The 22,880-nt window shown below is 39.7% G+C and overlaps 1 protein-coding gene across 2 annotated transcripts in view; it reads left to right on the top strand.

Moving 5' to 3' along the window:
• The first annotated feature begins 10,298 nt into the window (after positions 1 to 10,298).
• Positions 10,299 to 22,880, top strand: part of SNTG1 (syntrophin gamma 1) — a 202,035-nt gene continuing 189,453 nt past the window's right edge. For both annotated transcript variants that reach the window (XM_027127875.1, XM_027127874.1), the window contains exons 1-2: positions 10,299 to 10,351; positions 18,005 to 18,139. In XM_027127875.1, coding sequence (XP_026983676.1) covers positions 10,325 to 10,351; positions 18,005 to 18,139 — 162 coding nt within the window. In that variant the 5' untranslated portion in view covers positions 10,299 to 10,324. The remainder of the gene's footprint in view (positions 10,352 to 18,004; positions 18,140 to 22,880) is intronic.

The raw sequence follows: 22,880 nt of genomic DNA, 5'->3' as shown, positions 1-22,880 counted from the left end.
TGTGTTACAGATTTTTCTGACTGTATTGTACTCATTTAATTCACTGAATGGTCATGTTAAAAAAAATAAAACCAGACAACTTTCCTAGGAATATAAGTCTTTGTGTAGAAGAGATGTTAGGATAAATTAATGATGATTCTCAATCTCAGTGAATGTGATAATCAACAGCTATTACTGACTAGTGTTACTATTCACGCAGAAACGCTCAACACACCCCACACAGACATACCATCAGCACTCCCAACCTTTCAGGGTTTCTTCCCATCACACTAAATAGGGCAGCAAACTTGACAGTGATTAATATATACCAGGCAACCCAGCATCATTTCCAAAATATCTACTACACAACCATATATAAATGTATATTAATATAATTTTATATATATATATATATACACACACACATATTATATATAATTACATATATTTAATCCCAAACACTTGGATTGCTTAGCATCTACTTGGTAATCCAGTTTTCTATCAACGTCTGGCAGATCACATTGTTTTTTTCTTCTTTCTTTTTTTCTCTTGGAGAAAAGTACTTATCAGTTTTATTATTACTATGGTACGTTGGTGATATCCTGGAAAGCACCTCTCTTAGGGGAGAGGTGACCTGGGTAAAGGGAAACTTCCTCTGACCTCTCCAATGTCTTGGATTTTTTTTTTCCCTCCAGCGATTTGCTGGGAACTTCTCCATTGGACCCCCAGACTTCCACAGAGGAACTCTCATCCATGGGTGTTTCTCAAACTTGGTGCTCTTTGGGGGAAAGATGCTAGAAAACTCCTATTCTGCCATCTTTACGACGTGGCCCAGCCTGTAAGCTCTTGAGTCGGGCTCTGCTTTCTGAGGTGAGAGCCAGGAGCCCGGGGCTAAGGTTCTTTATTACTCAGTGCTCAGGCGCTGCACTTTGTTCCTGGATCTTCTCAGGCCACTCGGTGGACAGTGACGCATTGCTGTTTATGGCATTTGGAGTCAGTCTAAGCAGAAGCGTACCATATTCTGATTTGTATTTGTTACTATGTAAGACATATGTCATTCTCATCAACACTGCTGGACATCCACGGTGTGTGGGCACCCTAATTACCTCTTATATATCCTGACTGAACTCCCCCATTCTCCCGGGGGCAGGGTGGAGACCATCAACCTGAGATCATAGTGGATGAACAAACCTTAGGGAACTTAAATAATTTGACAGTTACTTAGACAGCAAGTGAGTGGCCTGGATTCAAACCTAGACCCCCTTTACTACAAAGTTAACATTTCCTTTCAAATATTATGTTTATACTTTGTCTTTCCAGTTATGAATGTGACATGTGTCTCCTATTTCACACAAACCTAACGCTGTGCTTCAATAAATATTGAAGCCACGATAGGAGAAAGAGCTCATGTAGGTTTAATAATATTGAGTTCTATTTCAAACTTGGGCACAAAACTGAGGAATTTTAGAGAATGTATACCACTTTGCTGCACCTCCCTTTCCTCAGTAGTATTCAGGGAGGTTAGATGAAAATGATGGTCAAGGCTATGCTTGTTTTTAACATTTTATTATCTGTTAATCTGATTAGATACTTGATGGATTCATAAATTGAGATAATCTTTAAAGGTCTGATCACGAACCGGTTTGTGACATGTACACACTGCTATGTTTAAAATGAATAACCAGGCTTCCCTGGTGGCGCAGTGGTTGAGAGTCCGCCTGCCGATGCAAGGGACACAGGTTTGTGCCCTGGTCTTGGAAGATCCCGCATGCCGCGGAGCAGCTGGGCCCGTGAGCCATGGCCGCTGAGCCTGCGCACTCAGCGGGAGAGGCCACAGCAGTGAGAGGCCCGCGTACCACACACACACACACACACACACACACACAAATAAAATAAAATGAGTAACCAACAAAGACCTACTGTATAGCACAGCGAACTCTGCTCAATATTATGTGAGAGATTTATTTTCATTATTACCATCATGCAATTATTGTTCCATGTTTTGAACATTATATCTTGCACCTTTTAATAGTATTAATAAATAATAATATTCTTTCTTATAAAATGGAGCTGAATGCATGTGTTCCCTGCTGTGAACCATGATTTTACATATTAGTGTTAAAATACATAGCTTGTCAGGAGAAGAGCTATTTTGATGGTGAAGGACTCTGTGAAAGGGAAGTTGCCAGCGCTCTTCTACCATATTTTGACCACCTTTTAGATGCTCTAGACCTCTCTCTTTGATGCTAAAGCCATATATTTCCTTGGGCCAGATTCCTCATCTGTAGCCTTGCTGATAAGTGTGGTCCAGGAACCAGAGGGCCTTGACTGTCTCTCGGGAGCTTCACCTCCCCCCAGGGATGCACTAACAGGATCCCAAGGCCATTCCTTTGCACAGTAAATTCTGAGCTGCCTCTCTCTGAAGTACAACTCAACTGCTCTCCTAGGCCTCTTAACGAGTGAAGATTTCTTTTCTTTAAGTTTTGCCATTTTCGAAAAATAATAGAACATTTTTTCCAATTTATGTCAGTCCCTGAATTTTCAACGGCAGCCATTAATATTGTTCCATTTCCCTCTTTAAATTCACAGCAGGATTTATGTCAATAGTTGAAAAGGGAAAAGATAAATCACATGTCTGTTAAAATTTGTCATTATTGTTCAAACCAAGGGCTGGATATTAAAACCATGATGATGAAAGTATTGTTCTTACTATAGAAAAATATGGTAATTGTTTTGAAATAACATGGTGATCAAACATTTTCCCCTCAATATCTAAACATTCAGTTAGAATATCAGAGTTGTTATTTTTGGAGTGATAGAAAAAGATCTTAATAAGTAACCCTGTCTAACAACATTATGTCAGCACTTTCAAATCTATTTATTTGCATTACTAGACTTCGGTGTATTGTTAGCATTTTGTGTGGTCAGTGGCTTATCTTTTGTTCTGATTGCAAAGCCTCTGTGGATGGACAGTGTCGCTGCAATAAGGCGCACAAGGGGTTTGATTTTCTGGCCCCGCTGTGAGGGCCTCTGCCTGGAACACTTCAGGCCCGAAGGGCCACGGGGACCAGAGCAATTACCTAGGACAGTGGCCTTTAAACGGGGCCTTGCAGAGCTCTGGGCTTGGAGGACTCCTGAGCCAGCTGCATAGGATGTGTCTGCGTGGAATGGACCCGGCGCGTGCGGAATTCAGGAGCTGAGGCTACAGAGAGGGTGGATGAGCTAGAGGTCTGATATAAAGGCGCGCGGCTGAAGTGCTGGAGTGGCAGAACCTAGGCACTGTGAAGCCAGCATCTTCATCAATCAAAACTTCGGGGAAAAATGGAAGAAAAAAAGTTGAGTGTGTAGCCACATGAATATTGACAACCACTTATATATCCTTTCCTGGTTTATTTCTGTGCACAGTGACAAGGCTTTACAACTTTGTACATAATTTCACGTATTTTATCCATTTTCTAGATTTGGAGGAGGAGATAATTTTTGCAAAATAGGCATTCCAGAAATTTTTGGAGGGCTCCCTTTGGCACATACGTCTCTTTCAACATCCTGTTTGTTTCATTTCTGATTTGGTAGGCTTGCAGTGGTATTCATAAATTTCCAGAATTCCTTCTTTTTTTTCTAAGTATTAAGTGTTGAAACATACTTTCTTCTCTTTTTCGTGGAGTATTATCAAAACTCTATAATTAAAAATAAATATTCACTCAGAAATATAAAAATCTAGCTAAATAGATTGGGTGAAAATGAGTTAGCATTAAAAAAAAATGACTTAAGGACCTGACGTAATTGCCTAAATACACATTTAAGTGCTGTAAAATCAGAGCAGACATTCAGAGTCCCCGTAAGTTATCAAAACATCAGTAAGAGATTGGAGTTGTTTCACTTTACAAAAAATCTCAGAGAGAGACAGAAAATTCCAAAACTTCTTGACAACTTTGCACACAAGCAGAGTAAGCATAGCTGACCAAAACTGATAGAACATTTAGGAAAAAAAAACTATACATATATATATGCTAAAAAGTGCAAAAAATGCCTTCCATAATCTCAAGGCCTGCAAAAAACGGCCTTAAAAGGAGGTCTCTTTCTAAGGGGACAGAGCAAGCGGGGACAGGGGAGTTCTCAGCTGAGGGCTGGGGGCTAGCTGCTGGCCCCTCCCCTGGGACACCCACGCCAGCTCCGCACAGGCTGCCCCTGAAGGGCTGCTTTCCTTGTCCTTGTGTTGCTGCGTGTGGCACTGTGATGAGAAGGATGAAATGTGATGGACGTGCTGTGTTCAATTCCCATTCTCTGCCCTACCAGGAATTTGGACGTGAGGGCAGAGGCTGACCTCTCTCAGACCACAGGAGCTGAGGGCGGCCAGGTGGGTTTCAGACCCTGTGAAATCACCTCTTAGCTGCTTGGCTTGGCCCTTACAGGAGGCAGAAGCAAACTGCCATCCTGTTTAAGCCACTATTTTGTTGGCATTTTTAAAATAACCAAGCACTCTCTTAACCAATATAGAAAGGGGAACGATGCATACAGACTCGCCCCCAAGGTACCCACCACAGAACATACAGAAGGTTCTCTAAAATCAAACCCAAGTGACTGCAAGTGTCATTGTTGCTCCTATTGCTTTAACCACTTTATTTTGGGGGGGGGGGGCAGTTAATCAATTTCCAATCGGTCAAGGCATCACGAGAAGATGTGAAAGCGTGTAGAGAGGGTATAGGCTGGGTTTGACGTTGGGATACCCCAAAACATGAAAGATAAATTTTGCATATTTTATAATTTAGCCTAGGGCAAGTTCTACAAATAGACAACATTTTTCCATTCAGTAAACTGAACTGTCAGAGTAAGCAGAGTGTGACAGAGACTTTTTTACACTCACTAAAGCATTCTGGAAAGTATCTGAATAATTTAAATCCACGTGTATTTGCACTGATGCTTTCTGTGCCGTCTTACGTAACTACCTGCTCAGGTCTCAGATCCCCACGTGTTGTGGCTTTGGAAGGAAGTTCTCTTTATCTCATCAACCTCATACCAAATGAAGCATTTTGAGAGAAGTAGTATTTCCACATGCATGAGTCTGACTGTTTGTCTAACTCTGCTTTCCCGGTTTTGGTTATAAAGATGAGGTTTAATCAACAGGATCTGGTGCTATTCTCAGCATGATTGACAGCAACAGTTGCAGTTAACTTCTTAGTCTTAGGTTTAATCATAGGAGGCAAGACCTTTGCACAGAGGCCAGGTCTGAAGATCCATGACATGTAAGTGGTACTCTGAGGGTACTCGGGAATATCCGCTCCACTCTCACTATTCAGGGACCAGGCTGGCACTGTTCCTTGGGTCACATGTGTCATAATGGTAGGAACAGGTTTCCTTAGGCTTGGACTTTTCCATGCTGTGCGGCTTCTCCCTGAGCTGGTCAAGGGGATTCTAAATTGATCAGGAACGTGATAGGTCACATTTATATATTGTGATTCTGTAAACATTAAAGTGAATTTTATCCTTATCCACCCAAGCTACTTATGCATTACTTTTCTCATCTCCATATTTTAAGTGATGAAGTTTTCTAAGAATCATTTTAAGAAATTCATTTTCATAAAAGTTTTATTTTTTCCCTGATAAGACTTATACTAAATACTAATAAATCAGTAAGCTATTTTTCCTTATCCTTGGATATAGAGATGAAAGCTTTTGGAATTGTATATTTGTTATTGCTTTACATTTTAATACAGATTAATTATTTAAAAACAATCATGTAGAGAAAGCCCTAAAGATTTCAGTTTTTTTAATTTCTAAGTTATGCAATAAGAACTATGAGAAAAGAACTTCATTTTTTGCAATGAATGTACCCCTAGGAAAAACAAAAGACATTTTTTGTTTTGTGGGGAAAAAGGAATTCTTTGTAATTTTCCATGAAGGTATTAGTTAATTTATCTTGTTAATAAACCAATTGCGAAAAATCAAGTTCTTTTCTCGTAGTTCTTATTGCGTAGCTTAGAAATACCTAGTGTAAAGTATATCCTGGAGCTTATGTCATTGGGCTTGCGGGAACTGATTAGCTGTACTCAATGTATTTTCAGAAATACTTAGAAACATGCTGTTTCATTCAGTTATTGTCACACTAATACTGCCTAATGAAACCATAGAATCTAGTGGCATACACAGCTGTATCAGTTGGGATTCTCCAGATGAACATAACCAGTCGGATACCCATATATCCACATACATGTGTTAAGAGATTCATTTCAAAGAGCTGGCTGCCACCATCGTGGGGCCTGGAAGTCCAGAGTCTGTAGGATGGGAGGGACTTGGTGCTCCCATCTTGAAGCAGAATTCCATCGTCAGAGACATGTCCCAGTTTGCTTTTAAGGCCTTTCAGCTGATGGCATGAGCCCACTGCTCCCCACGTTATGGAGAATAATCTCATTTACTTAAAGTCAACTGTTTGTAGATGTTAGCCATAGCTACAGAACATCTCACCGAAGTACCTACATTAGTGTTTGATTCGATTACTTGGTGCCGGGTTGAATAACTGGCCTAATCAGGTCAGCACATGAAAACTAACCATCACAGTTCACCCTTGTCAACTTGACATTCACACTCTTCTCCTTAACCCTCCAATAAGGACGGTAAAGTCTTACTTCCAACCGAGATGAAACAAGTACCCTGCATGCAACCCAGAATAACAGGAATCATTTCCTCCGAAGGGAACACTAAGTCCTGAAGTGACGTTCACTCCTCTCCTTGATGTACTGTGACTTGAATGCTGTGACATAAAAGTCTACATTATTAATAAAACTTAATGTTAGATCATAAGAGGATACAAGAAGGAACAAACAAAGACTTTCATCATCATATTTATAATAAAATAAGGAAGAAATCCTCATACAATTACAGTTCTCATTTCTACAGCTGGACACATGTTGTAACTGGTATTGAAAACTACCTTCTGCTACCTTTGCCCTCAGCAAGCACCTCAGCTAGTCATGGTTCTGTTTAAGGTGGAGGGCTAGCGTAATTTTGACTGGATAAGTGTAATTGTGGTGCTTCCTAACAATGGAATTTTATCCCGATAAAAATAAATGACCTATTGAGCCATGAAATTACATGGACACACCTTAAATGCATATTTCTAAATTTTAAAAGACAGTCTGAAAAGACTCTGTCCTGTGTGATGCCAATTATATGACATTCTGGAAAAATCACAACTGTAGAGACAGTAAAAAGATCCTTGGTTGACCAGGTGTTCACAGGGAGGGAAGGAAGATCGCACAGGTGGAGCACAGGGGATTCTTCAGGTCTGTGAAGTGATCTGTGTGATACTGTAGTGGTGGGTGCATGACACTGTGCATTTGTCAAATCCCATGGAAATTTAAAGCGCAGAGTCAACTTGATGTGTGAAAATTTTTAAAAACTTCTTAGGGGATCAGGAAACCCTATTATGGCAAAGAATCTACTGTAATACAAGGTCTGAAATAATCTCACTGAAATGGGGGAGGAGAAAAGGGGTTCACACTCATCATTTTGGAAATGAGTGCAGCTTGTAGTATTAAAGGCAAAATAAACTGTGCTCTAGTGGATAAAATTGTTTCCCACAGGGATATGTGTTAACAGATCCTGTGTGGCTGTCCCTGTACGCTGGGGCTGAACAACTAGGTAAGTGAACGGTGGGTCCCTGCGGGAGTGGGAATCTACAGACAGACAAGGGGAGAAATTAGGAAGGTCCATGTAGTCATGTGTTAGAGACGCAACATCACTAAGAGCTCGTGGTTAGCTTAACAAATCTTTATAAATGTGTGCATTCCAACACGGGTTATCATATGCACATATATTCCTTGCTCTGTCAGCTGAGAGGCCCTAAGTAAATGATTGGATAAATAAATAAATGGAGAAGAATAGATGCATCTCCTGTCTAGAGCAATTCCAAATAATCCCTGTAGATACTCAACCCTCAAGGAGGAGAAGCACAACTCCCCACCCTTTAAGCGTGGGCTGTTTATAGTGACTTGTCTCTAGAGAGTGCAGTGTGGAGAGCGGGACCGAGAGGAACTTATGGTGAGAAACCTGATAAACGTCATCTCAGCCAGACCATCAAGGTCAGCCTCAGCAGCAGGGATAAGGCGTGCTGACTGTGATTCTCTGACGTGAGGTGGTCAAGTGGCATTTATCTCTGGTCTTCCTCTCCAGAACCCATGACCCCACTACAGTCATGAGAAAAACGTCAGAATAATCCCAACGGAAGAACATTCTACCAAGTACCAATAATCCTCAAAACTGCCAAAGTCATTAAAAAAAAGGAAAGTCTGAGAAATGGTCATAGCTAAGAGGAGCGTGATGAGACACGGTGATTAAATATAATGTGGCATCTGGGATGGGATCCTGGAAACTACAGAGGACACTGGGGGGTGAAAACAAGGAAATTTCAAAGAAGTAGGGCCTTAACAATAAGATCACAGTCCTGGTTCATTAGCTGTAACAGCGTTACACACCATATGCCATACTAAGGCATGGTGTGCATAAATGTAAGATGTGAATCATAGAGGGAAAGGCATGTGGGGTATGTGGGAACCCTCTGTGCTATTTTCACAACATTTCTGTAAATTAAAACCACTCTAACATAAAACTTTGTACAGAAAAGGTCTCAGAAATTTTTAAACATATAAAATACAACTTTTATTCCAGTTTTAAAATTTATAATCACTGAAAACAGTTTTATGATAGCTATGAAATTTATGTTACCTAATAATTAAATTGCTTTGCATATTACATTAATTCTTTTTTGAATAAATACCTGATATTATTACCAGATATTTTCATGAAAGCCAATGGAAAATTAAGAAAACAAGGAAGATGTGTTAAAAATGGTAGAAGGCATGGATACACCCCCTACTCAAATAGAGACTGCGTTTAGATGTGGTTAAATGCCTTCATGGCTGTTTTCTCTGGTTGCATTTAGTAGCAGGAAATTGATCTAGAGACACCGTGTTTTTATGTAATCAATAAATACTGCAATTCTCCTACTTTTATAGAAAAGGAATAGCTTCATGTCAGAGCTGGCGATAAGTAGATGTTTGCAGTTCTTTCAAATACAATCTTAAGAGCAATTTTGAAAAATAATAGTTAAACTAATGGCAAATTTCTCACGGACACGAAATAAATAGTTCGCATCATCAGGTTATAATTTCAGCATCAAATTGCCCTTTTATTTGCTGATGATTTGTTCTTCCCTAACTTTACCAAAATCAGCCTCCGTATGCTTTCCAGTCACACCAAAGCGGGCTCACAGCCCACAACTTATTTATGGAAAACAGTGTATTATGTGGCTTGTTCAGTTACTACCGAAAATGGTCAATCTCTTTTCCTTCAAAGGCAACGGTAATAATCCAGTGACAACATACTCCATTCCACTCACCCTTGATCAAGTGTTCATCAGTCTCACACAACAGAAAATGACAAAGAGGACAAGATAGTTTACTGTCCCCAAAGCTGAGAGGAGCAGTTGTTTGAGGTGTGTAAAGTCTCCTATTTCGGAATTCACCATTCATTTTACTTGGGCGTCTCATTCACCTAAACTGTTAGATTTGGGCTCCGCGTTTTTATACTGACAGGATGTCAATTTTCTATGACAACCCTTAGTTTTATTAAGTTCATCACATAATTAAAACAAAACTCTCCAAAAGCATTTAAAATCAAAGAGGACATATGCATTTATGTGCATTTAAGTCTATGCCTATCATTTAGAAATTACAGTGACCACTAAATGAATCTGTATTAGGTATTTCATACGTTGATTTATCTTTATATTATTCACCCTGATAAATAGCTTGCTTTCTTAGATCACTCTGTTTGTGAATTACATTTTAAGTTCTGGGGAGAATTATTCATGCATGTAGCTTTTTAATTAAAAGGAGAAAGATTAGTCAACCTTTTATCGAGAGATAACCACATGAAAGGCAACTTTTAATTACTCCTTTTGAAGTTTCTTCCCCAGTTGCCAAGTGGGGTTTCACAGTGGGTGCAGGGATGAGCCAGCCCCTGAGCGGCAGGCTGATCCTGCCCTGGGTCCCATCCGGATGCTGAGTGGAGGGAGAAGGGCCTGGAAATGCACATCCTCGCCCGGGGAACCATGGCCGTAGGGTTATCCTTCACAGAAGCTGGAGCTGAAGACGTTTCATCTCCTCCTGCCGTCTCTTCATTGTCCCCTGGGAGCTCTTGTCCTTACAGGTGGCTGTTAACAGTTTGCCTGCCGGCTCCGCTGCCTAATTTATTGTACTTCGTTACGTCCTCCTCTCTGCCCCTCGATGCTGTGCTTGATGGCCTTTCTCTGTCTTTTCAGACGACATCCTCTGCGGTGCCGCAGCACATGGATTTCAGGACTACCTGTGAGGAGGTAGGTCGCATGCCTTCCGTTTTTGATGAGGGGAAACAGGTGATAGACAGGGAACGCTGGGCCCTCCCTTACGTATTTACGTGGAAAATGGCTTTCCACAGAGGGACGGGTGATGGGCCCACGGTGTTTCCAGAGCACGAGCTGTCTCTGCAAGACTGGAAAGGCCTCACAGGCCTGGGGAAGCCCCGGGATTTCAGTCTTCCTTCAAGAAGACTGGCGCACATTTCATTGGACTGAATTGTCTCTCCCCACAAACTATACGCTGAAGGCTTCAGCTAGTGAAAGAGCTGGAACTAATTCTTTTCACATAAATGGTTATAAATTAGAAGACATCTAAGGTCCCTTTCAGCACTAAAAGACTTTGATTTTATGATTCCCATACTCTTTAAGTATTTCAGTATTAAGTATTGATGTATGGCGACTCTCTGTAGAGCTGTCATCACATTCGGTGTGAGCGGAAGTGATGCATTCATTGCTCTTGAAGGATGTTAAAGGCCATCCATTCAAGTGTGCAGTCAACAGTGCATGGACTTGGGGCTCCAGGAATGCAGCTCTTCTATTTTAGGAAGAAAGATTATCTTTCCATGCAACACTCAAAGCATTGTCTTTTCATTCTTCAGGCAAAATGCAAATATTCATGTGTTAAAATATTTCATATTTGCTTAAAAGGTTTAAAATAGTTTAGTATGTATAAATAACCCAAGAAAGAAACAACCATAACTAGATTACCTATAATAAAGTTTAAAAAAATCTTCAGTATTAACATTTGTCAAAATTGTTCTTTTAGTGAAATGGCATGTATTATATTTCTTGCAAAAATATCTTTTTTAAAAAAATATTTGTCACAGTAGGTTCAATTTTAGGTTGTTCAGAAAAAATAATAAATTACTTTCATTCCTTCAATACTTATGCTTATTTTTTATTTTTTTATTTTCAAAGTTTAAGTATGGTAATACTTTTTAAAATCCTTTATACATGCTAGCACTTTTCAAATTATATTATATTATAGCTATTTGTTTACAAACCTCTCTCACATGCTACCCTGAATATTATAAGGTCAGAATGTGTAACTTATTCATCTTTTAATTCAGCCCCTTTCAAAGGTTCATACTTAAAAAAAAAAAAATTACTGTTTTCCGAGCTTACACTTAGAAGCATACATTTTAAGTGTGTCATTTCTGGTTGTAAATACAGTACGTGTTATCATACTGGGCATTTTGTATGAATGTAGTAAACCTACAGTTTCTTTTAAAGTTTTATCTTACGTTTTGGGTGGTAAAGCACCCATCAATCTGAATGGATATTTGTGTGAATGAGACAACGTGACACACATCGGAGACGCATGTGGTAGAGACTGGACAGTGGCCAATGTTTCTAACACATGGTTCACCTTGGACGTGAGAGGCTGTATAAGATTGATTTCCCAGACCGTTTCTTACACAAAATGTTTTGATTCATTGATTTGAAACATACATCAAATTCTGTCCAAGGTTCAGCTGTTTTTTATAATGGTGATGCCGTCGAGGTCCTCTTACCCTTACTTCTGTAATAGATGTTCTTTGCTCTCCGGCAATGATCCCTTGAGGATCTCACCATTTCAATGCTGCCAGCGTGGAGCAGACCTTCTCAGAACTGTCAGAGCAGTTCCCGTGTGTCTGCCACATGCTGGCTGGACCGGAAGTGATGCAGGACTCTATGGTACCCCGAGGATGATCGAATCGCCCTGAAGATGGACCGGAATCAAAGAGTTTGCCAGAAATTGACAGTCTTAGAACGTTTCAGTGGACCTGCACCTTAAAGACAATTTAGCTTAACTCTGCCGCTTTGCAGATGAGCAAATGGAGAGGTTTCACGAGAATGCTGAGTGACATTTAATGAATTAGGTAAAAGCAAAACCATCATGTATAGCTTGGAATGCCTGAGTCTGATTTTGGGGCTCTTTCTTAAGTACTACATTGCTGAAAATTATTTCAAAGATACATTAAATGAAACTTGTTTTCTCTTGACTTTCTCTTGACTGATAATAAACTACTAAGGATGAAAATTTGATATCCACGTCCGTCAGACAGATCCAGATAGAATATTACCACGCAGATGCCAAGAAGTCTCTTCTTTGTGAAGGAATAGAAGTGTGGCTAGATAAGTTTCATTTAAACATCTTAATTATCTAATACAGACTTTTTTTTAAAGGAGGGTTATTTATTGTTTAAAAAATTCTTCTTTTAAAAAGAAAATGTTGTAATTATTTTAAAGTAATTGGGATTCAAAAGTATGACAAGAAACAAAAATGAAGAGAGAGAATACAATCAGGACAAATGCAAAACCCACATTGTAGAAGAAAAGGTGTGTGCATACCCAGGCAAAAGTACTGACTTCTCCACCTTTAAAAGTGTCGTCAAGGGCTTCCCTCGTGGCGCAGTGGTTGGGAGTCCGCCTGCTGATGCAGGGGACACGGGTTCGTGCCCCGGTCCGGGAAGATCCCCCATGCCGCCGAGCGGCTGGGCCATGGCCGCTGAGCCTGCGCGTCCGGAGCCTGTGCTCCACAACGGGAGAGGCCACAGCAGTGAGAGGCCCGCGTACCACAGAAAAACCCCAAAAACCTATGTGTTCCAGTAAACCAATATTCTATCTTTAGTGTGGGTTTTCCTCATTGTTCACTTTCATATCCACATTCTTTAAAATAGGATCACATCTAGGTGTTAAGTATGAAAATACATATTTCTCTATAACATATTTAATAGTTTAATAATTCATGCACACTTATAATTTAGTCTCATATAATAACATATAATCTGTGACTATGATTCATTCAACAAATATTGAAAATCCCAGTATGAATAAAAGACTGTACTAGGTCCTATAGATGAATAATCCTTACAAATGAAAAGAGTCATAACTTATGAAGAGCTTCTTTAGATAACAGCATATAAGGTGAAGTCAGATGACGTGACATGGAGCTAAATGTCATGGAAGTCACTACATGTCATGCCTAAATACACGATTAACTGTTAGGTGAATGTGTTTATTCAATGAAAGCCCTGAGTTCCAAATGTTAAGGACTCATCTTTGGATGGAACGGTCTCTGAAGATTGCAAGGAGATACAAGTTTTGTACAAGTGCTTGAAAAGTGGCTGGAATTTAGCTAAGGAGGAGGCCAGGTAAGACACCATCCCAGCAGGCAAAGGAAAGGGTAAAACGCAGTTTGAAACATCTTGTGTGAAACAACATTAGTGCACTGCTACTACAAGATGGTACAGGATAAGGAACTACGTATCACTTGCAACTAGAGGCTTACAGGACAAGTTAAATTAGATTTGGCAACCAAAATACAGAACTATGAGGATTCCTACAAGACTGTCGTGCATAGAATGGTGTCTGCCTAGTTTCTTGCAGTTTATTATATCTGATATTGCAAATTCCACACTTCAGGGTTAAAGGAACACAGATATTAAAGTTCCATGAAAACACAATTTGTGTTCTTTCAAGGACTAGAACCTAAATTAAAGAGGTCTTAACTTTCAAGTAGAAAGTGGCTGACAGTCTACTTTTCAAACTTCCAAAGGTACTTGGTTTCTGCAAAGCATACATTCTTCATAAGTTTACATGTGAGGTTTGTTTTTAAAACAGAGTAAATCCATGTAAATTCTTGAACACACTTCATTGATTCACAGAAAACAAGTCAATGACTAGATGTTTAAACATATTGCCTTTTAAGTAATTAAGAGGTATTGCCTTTTAATATTCCTCTAAGCAAATAGTCTTCAGTGTGGGTTTTGCAAAATCCAGCTGCAACGTAGGATCATCCATCAGGGACAGGAAAACCACCTTTGAATGTATTTATCACTTTTCAAGTTTTACGTATGTTTTATAATTGTGTAATATATTTGTATGTTATATGTAGCACATGCATTTCCTCACTCATGCGTGATGCATCCCCAGTTCAAAAAGTCTGAAGACAAATGACTGTTATGTTAGTAAAGAAAAAGAAGCTGAGTGCAGGTCTTAAGTTTATACTAAAATGTGGGACTGATCATTATTTGAATGATTTTTTTATTTTTTGAACAATCTGGGTCCACAGATCTGTAAAGACTTTGCATCCCTCAGTGTTTTAGTTTGTGCCGCCCCGGTGGCCACACTCAGTGTCCTGTTGCCCGTTCTCACCCCTGTAGCAGTCCATGGGGGATGAGCCCATGTGGGTCAAGCCTCTCCCGGTATCCGCTAGTGTCCTGTGCTCCCTCAGCAGCCTAGCTTTGGCAGGAAAAGCATCCGTCAGGCCCAGAGTGGTTTCTGTCTCATTTTTCCCTCACTGGCCATCGCTCTGATCCATGAAGAATGGCTGGTTCAAGATGGTGTCCTTCTCAGAACTCTCTGCACTCCCATAAGGAGATGCTTGGTAACCAAAGTGCTACCTGGTGAAAGACACGGATAGCCTTGTCCTCGTGTATGGGAAGACTGGGGGAGGCATCCCCTCAAAGACCTCTGCATGAGGGGACCAGGACCAGGGGATAAGAGCCTGGAGCCTGGAGCCGGGCAGCCCGGGTTCAAATCCTGACTCACCCATCTCTGCGCCTCTGCTGCCCTGGGTTATCAGAGCCAAGGGAATTAATACTTCAGGGCGCACAGCCCGCCTTCACAGTGGTGATGCCAGTCCAGCGGTGCTGCTCTGAGCTGGGGGGCGCCCCAAATGGACTTTACCCCTCTTCTTCCAGCTACTGTAGCAGCTCCGGGTCTGAGCCAGTTGCTTCCCATCCCCAGAGTTTCCTGCGCAAGGTTTATGTTTCTGCAACAGTAACTATGTTCTCACTTCCCCAACCCCCATCCATCTTCTTCTCTGCTGTAAGAAATACATTCATAAGACCTAACTCTAAACGTTTATGTTATTTCACTGCTCTTAGGTTCCTCCATGGCCCCTCCCGCCTGTTCACAGGCTGGGCACACCATACAGGGGCCTGACCGCCCCGCCCCCTGCCCTTCTGCCGCGGCCCCTCCCACATACCACGTGCTTGGCCTCGGGGCTGCGTTCTCCATCATCGGGGAGCATGCATTCTCATGCTTCTGGATGTTCACTCAGGTTTTTCCCTTCTGGATGAAATTACTTTTGCCTTCTCTAATTATTGTTTTCTTGATTTATCTTTTCAAGACAAGCCACACATTTTTCTATCTACAGAGCCTCCTCTAATGCCCCTTCTCTCATGAATCGTTAAGTCCCTTCTCTATGTTGCTCCTGTATCAAATGCTCCAATATCATACTGCATGTTATTTATACACGTACATTTTTAGAAGTAGGAATACGCTGAGGCCAAAGATGATTGTCTAATTCATGTCTGACTCACTGTTAATGTTACACAGTATTGGCAAAGTGGATGTGTGTGTCGGATTTTTAATGTATTTTCATGTCCATAGGCTGAATTTTCGTAATAGAATAAATGTAACATCTGTAATGCCTGGAAAATGTATTTTAATGTGAATGTGTTGTTAGCTTCATTATCTCTCAGTTTGTTATTTTCTCCAAACAGCTATGTATTGGTGTGTATATATATATATATATATATATATATATACACATATACATATACATATAATTCTAACAAAAAGTTGCCTTATTCTTTATTTTCCTTCACTCTTGTCCTCTGAAGAGTCAAGCATGGGCTCCAAGTCTGTGTTCTGTTTTCCAGACAACCATCTAATAGTTAGGGGACATTTCACACATTACTTGAGTGAGTGGAGCTTTGACCATATCAGAAATGTGATGAGAGAAACCTCATAGCTGTGTTTTAGTTCCTCAAACTTTCCCTGGCGATCTTTGTGATCTCTTTGATGTGTAACAATAATGTATTTATGGGATCTCAGGGAAAAGCCCCTCTTTCATCCACAAGTTGAGACAGGGCTTTATTTGTGATTGCCAGCTATTCCATTACATTTCTGGGGGAAAAATGGCTCGGAATGTACTGTACATCTAAAAATCAGCAAATGTGCCCAATTTTGTTCCCTTAGCTTTGATATTATCTCCTGCCCCTCTCTCCCCTGCATCTCAGAAGTCCCGATGTTGGCCCCTGGCCAAGATCACCTTGTAAGCATGAGAGACTTTTCCAGGTGAAAAATGTACAAAAATTGTGTCTGTATTAAGGAAAATATAATTTGCTTTTGCTGACATTCTTTTGTCTTTTAGACACACGCACTTGAGTTAAGCTCTGCGGTAGATTAAAGGATGCGACTTAGGGGCCCCAGCTATGCATAGCCTCAGAGGAGGGACTGATGCCATCATGGCTCCTGGAAAAGCTTGTTTTTCCTTAAAAGATATTATAACACTTACAAAATAATTACAGACCAATTTAACATTGTATATAATAGAGGGTATAATGGTATGTATTTTCACATGGGAAAAAGCAATTTACAGAAAGCGTTATCTCTGGAAGTTGCGGTATCTAAGTATATGCTCATCAACATCATGGAACATTCTTTTAAAGAAACAAACCCCTAGCAATCCACATCTAATTTATATTCCAAGGGAAAGAAAATCTCATATTATTTGTCTGGGATTTTGTGCTCATTAAATAGTAAGGGTAAAAATGTATTTCTATGTACTTCTCCCTTTATCCAAATTAAGAATGGCTCAATGGTTATTAAATGAAAATGTAATTTCCAAGGTAGTCATTGTTTTTGTTGACTTTTTAGTTCAGAGTAACAGCCAGCGATTATATTCTGTTTCAAAAGAATTTCCATTTGCATCTCTGATAAATGGGACCATAAAGTGCCCTTGCTAAGGAGAATATTTCCATTTATCTGGCAAATATTATAACCCTGACCTGCTTCAGGAGGGACAAGATGTGTGGACTCCCTCTGTGATCACTAAGCTGATGGTTTAAAACCATGCAGTACAAGTTTGGAAATATTCACAGGCTGTTTCCACAATTCCCGGAAATGTGTGAAGCAAAAACAGTGGAAAGGGAATCAAAAATCTTGGGTCTCAAGCCAGGCTGTGTCTTAATTAGCTGTGTTAATTCAAGCAGTTCTTCACCTCTCTATCCTGGGTCCCTCCTCTGTACAAGGTGCATGTGTGCTGGCGAATGGGTTGATCAAATAGTGGAGGGTAGAGAAGATAAGAAGGTATGTTTTTACAGGTTTAAAATTCTGTGAGAAAGACAGTAAGTAGATGAGTGGTTGCCTAGGACTGGGTGTGGGAGGATGGAGAGATGGGAATATTAGGTTTCTTTACAGAGTGATCAAAATGGTCAAAAATTGGTTATAGCAATGGCTGCATATTGCTACACTAAAAACATTGAACACTTTAAAGGGTTGAATTGTATACAGTGTGAATAGCATCTCAATAAAACCATTATGAAATTTATATTGATTGTAAGTATTAAACAAAACTTTCACTATTTTAAAAATATACTGTAAAACTGTAATCCTTACTTTCCAAATCTTTGTGGGGATTTTCTCACATAATCTCTATTATCTGCGGTCTACTTTATGTGAAAAGGTTATGCTTTTCTGTGTACTGTATTAAGTTTCAGACTCATCAGAGTGCATTTTCCCTAGCTTTCAGATGTTATTCATCATGTTTTGCTATAAATAAGCCATAAAATTATAATCTATAAACTAAGTATAATTCTTTTCTCTGTTTTGCTTTCTTTTTTTTTCTGTCTGAAGACAAAGACAGGGATTTGTTTGCTGCAGGATGGTAATCCGGAGCCTTTCAAAGTGCGGCTACACCTGGCCAAAGATATTCTGATGATCCAGGAACAGGATGTGATATGTGTGTCTGGTGAGCCTTTCTATTCTGGTGTAAGTAGCTCTTCCTTCCCTTGAAGTTTTCTGGGGTTTTTTTTATTGTTGCTGTTAATAAAAATGTCTATTCACAGGACATACTTAATATTCTTTCTCTTACTTTCAGAGCCAGTAATTTTTGTTTTCAGTATTAGTAAGCAGTGTCCTTGTATAAGGACTTGTACTTAGGTCCAAAGGCGTACAGTGGGCCCATCTCCAGCTCGATGTCTCATTGACTCTGAGTTGTCATTATGTGACTAGAGTGGCACTTGTATTTGTAATAATGAGAGAGTGGGTTCTACACTTCAACACCGAGGACTAAATGAGAACAGTGAGTGGCAGGTTCCCTGCCCTGATGGCATCTTGCATCACAGTGAACCTTCAGAGGTGGTGCAAAGGTGGAGTCCAGCTCTTGGCATCGGAGAAGCAGGAGGCTTTGGGTAGTGGTCCCGGAACTCAGTGGCAAGGCTTCTCCCCAGGGGGTTGTGCATGAATAATTCTGTGGGCCTCCTCGATAGAATCAAGCTAGGTGCTGTAGCAAGCTCTGTCTGTGCTCTAAACAGTTAACGTATGACCCTGATGCTAATCCAGTCTCTGAAGGAGCCATAGGTTGTCTCAGAACCCATCGGGCTGCTCCCTGGTGCTGAAGTGCAGCTCTGGAGGACATCCTTAGGTGTGTTAAAGAACAAAGTTTAACTGAGCAGATTTAAAGATCTAATTAGCTTTGTGCAGTGATCCATGAAGCGGGCAGCATCCCATCTGCCACGCTGTTTAAAAGAAGAGGTTTTCAAAGGGAGAAAGGGGGCAGAAAAAGGAGATTTTCCCCAAAGAATGTCTTGTTTCAGTGGAGGTTGTCCTCCTAAGGGGAAAAGATGGGGTCTGTGAGGGCAGGAGGTTTACTCACTAGCGTTGACCAGGGAATTCCAAGTTGACTGGTTAAAGGTGACGGTCCTGGGAGAGGCTGAAACTTCAGTTAGGTTAAGTATTAAGATTCAGTCTGGTGACGTGGTCCTAGCACAAGTGATTCCATCTTGGGCCTATTGTCTCTTTTTTTAACAATTTTCCCCTTTTGCTCAGACTCTCAGCTTCTCTGAGAGATGTGATCAAAATGTAAGGCATGAGCGCCACTCTCAGCTACTGCTCTGAAGCGCTCGTGGTTTTATCTGATCCTCTGTGTGGTATCGACAGGGCATGCTGTTTGGTTTAATCCCGGGACATTCACGGCTTCGGGTTCACAGTATCTAAGTTGGTCACTCTCGTTGTTCCTTTTCTGGAGTTCTTGTATTAGGGACGTCATTTACTTGGTGGTTAGTGGCTGAGAACTTGGATTTAAAGCTCTTGGGAAAACACAATTCACCAGGGAAACTACTATGATTGTTATAAGCAAGATAATCCCCAGTATTTGGAGTGCACTTTGGAGTCATGGTCAAGACCCGAACCAATTGAGGTCAAATAAGTCATAGAAAGACCCATTGATGGAGTCATCTTTTTAAGCCAAGTTGCTTGATCTTGTGTACGTGAGTGTCAGCTTCTCCAGAAGTGTTAATCCAGGTGTAGCAGGCGGTATTGGCCACGGCACAGACACCTCCTGGCTCAAGCTAAAAGCTAATCCAGGGCTGTCCTCTTATCAAAAACAACTTTGGCCAGAGAGTCAAAGGATCTTTGTTGCGCAACTGTTGTCTTAATAGTGGATTCTGCAGTACTTTCAAGAGTTAATGAGGGGTTCCTGATCGTAGCCTCATTTACGTTTACTCCTAACCGGGGAGGGACAGCCCACCAAAGGAAGCAAACCCTGAATCCTGAATGCTTCCTGGTAATTCCCATCCGAACCTGTGGCTCAGGACTGGAAAGGTGCCAGCCGTGGCGGCAAGTAAAGTCTTAAGGGTGAATAGACCACGCAACAGTGTTTCTCTTGCCTTGGGTGTTTTCTTTGCCTAGGCGGAGCTTAGATGCAAATTTCCCCAAGTTTGGGATTGTTAACCAGAGAGAGGGGTTAACAGACCAGGGGGTCTCTAGCATTCTGACAAGTACAGAAACCTGTACTTGTCAAAAGGCCTTTCCTGGAATCTCCTTGAAGATGAAGTACTTTTGCACGTACACTTCTGAAAAAACATTAGAGTAAAACGATAACTGTAAATGACAAAGGATTCAAAACTGCTCATTAGTAAAAATCTGATGAGAGTTCACTGTAATGGAATTGGCAAGGGAATGTGGTTATTTTTTGTAACATACAACATTTTAAGATAATAAATAGAATTATGACTGATAACATTATACCAGGACATATCAGATTTCTAGGAATTTTATACAATTCAGGAACACTTATAACATATACCCATACAAGTACAGCATAAAGAAAGCTCAGTATTACTTTTTTTAAAAAAATAAATTTATTTATTTATTTTTGGCTGTGTTGGGTCTTCGTTTCTGTGTGAGGGCTTTCTCTAGTTGCGGCAATTGGGGGCCACTCTTCATCGCGGTGCACGGGCCTCTCACTGTCGCGGCCTCTCTTGTTGCAGAACACAAGCTCCAGACTCGCAGGCTCAGTAGTTGTGGCGCACGGGCCTAGTTGCTCCGCGGCATGTGGGATCTTCCCACACCAGGGCTCGAACCCGTGTCCCCTGCATTGGCAGGCAGATTCTCAACCACTGCGCCACCAGGGAAGCCCCTCAGTATTACTTTTTATTTGGCAGTATTTCCCATATAACCTGTCAAATAAGCCTAATGAGCCTAACGTCCCCCCTTTCATGAGGAGAGAGAACAAATCTTTTGAGATGTTTCAGGGGCCCTCTGGAACATCCCAAAGTTATGTCCAGGTCAAAAAGACATTATTTAGAATCTTAATTTTGGGAAGTTTGTCAAAAATATCAAATGGTTTGGACACTTGACTAAATAAAATCACAGATAAGTATGAAACAATATTTAATGATACATTTAATTAAGTGACAAAAGATTTCAAAGGCATATATAGAAGGTTACATTGTTCTGAGCAAAACAACTCTTTTAATATTGAGAAGACTTGGTTTACTTAAGTAATCAAAGACCAGATGATAAAGATAACATGAAACACAGGAAATCATTTTGATAAAATACTTTTTTATCAAAGTTTTGCTTTCTAAGTGGATTACTGAAATGGTAAAGAAAAAACTTACAGAATATCTTATCAAGAACAGATCAATTGTCCAAGGAAAATTTGTCATTTTAGCATATAAAAGAAAGCTGTTTTAGTGTTACATAAGTACACTCTTGGTATTAAAGCTTAATTTAAAAACATTTATAAAGATAACAATTCAATTTTTAGCTAACTTGACCATAAAAAAATACTCTCCCTCTCTCTTGTCTCTCTCTCTCTGTTTTCAAATTTCTATGTCCGTTGTTTGTCCTTTTTCTCGTTTGCATTTTGAAACAGGCAGCTTTATTTTAGGAGAAAATTATTTTCTTTTTCCCTAACAAAAATGAATCTCCATATCTATACCTTTTTTTACCCCAAAACACATCTATTTTCCTTGCATCCAGAGTTGTTTCTCTTATAATTTCTAGTAGTTTTAACTCCATATATTAGACATTTTAACCCTAAAAAGCTTTAATTTTTAGTGAAAATAAATAAGTAAACAATTGTGAACTATCTTTTACATTAGCATTCTGTGGCTTGTAAATATTTTTATCTGTAAATCTGTAACTATTTTTTATAATTTCTAGAAATGCGTGTTTTCTCATAGTAAATTTCTCAGCATGTCACGGGACTTGTTTATTAATAAACCCAAATATCTTTAGTTTTTCTGTAAAAGGAAGTGGAAGTGGACAAACCTGTCTTCAATAATTAGTGTTTCAGTATTTTAGCTTGTTTGGAAATGATCTGGTTATTCAAAGAATTTAACTTAACTCATCATTTAACTTAGCAAAACTTTAAGGTTTCAGGTTATCAAAAACACTTAGGGAGATTAAAAAGTTTTCCTAAAAAGTTTTTATCCTACTTACATCTATTTATTTAAATTATTCTTACAAGGACTACCCAGAAACACTTCATTAGACATCGGACAATGTCAGTCATTATTCTGAGTTACTTTTCTGGCTGACAATTTTTGTAATAGAGATAACATGAATTAATTTGGTTAGTAAATTCAGGTAGGATAAAAGTTTTATTTAATACTGATAACTCTAAAGACATGCCTATTTCAATTAAACCAACAACCTTAAACTAGCTTTTATATTTTCCGATATCACATGAATCTGAAATTCATTTGGGTTAGTTTCTGTTTTATTTCTGAGAATTTCATTTATATAAGAACTTTGTTTTATTTAAGCCAATTAAAAAGAGCCTTTTTACTAATTATTTTTTGTGGTACCATCAGTGGTAGGAAAATATCACATAAGATACATATACCCACATAAACATATAGACAGACATGAACTGAGACCTCATAGATTCTGTTTTACTAGTTACAAAAGAAGTTGGATCTAAGTTGTTTTTCTGGAAGATGGAATAAGTAAAGGCTGCCTGCACAGATGTCTAAAACTAAGTTTCAAATGACCTTTCCCTCTTTTGATTTTTTTTCGGTTAAGCATTACCTCTCTGAAGTTTGTACTTTAACATTTACAGCTTAGAGGCACAGAGAAAGAATGCAAGTTACAAGCCTTTTAAGATAAATAGGGAAAGTTTGGGAATTGGTAAAAAGGAATAGGTAAATTTTGAATTGCCTCTTTAGTGGCAGTTTTAGATTTGCAAAGATCTGTAAGATGAGGACAGTTGCCTTTAATT

Source organism: Aethalodelphis obliquidens, unplaced genomic scaffold, assembly GCF_003676395.1.
Source record: "Aethalodelphis obliquidens isolate GAN/ISIS:26980383/991018 unplaced genomic scaffold, ASM367639v1 scaffold33, whole genome shotgun sequence".
Taxonomy (NCBI): domain Eukaryota; kingdom Metazoa; phylum Chordata; class Mammalia; order Artiodactyla; family Delphinidae; genus Aethalodelphis; species Aethalodelphis obliquidens.
Note: the sequence above shows the minus strand (reverse complement) of the source record. Positions and strands in the feature narration are given on the sequence as shown.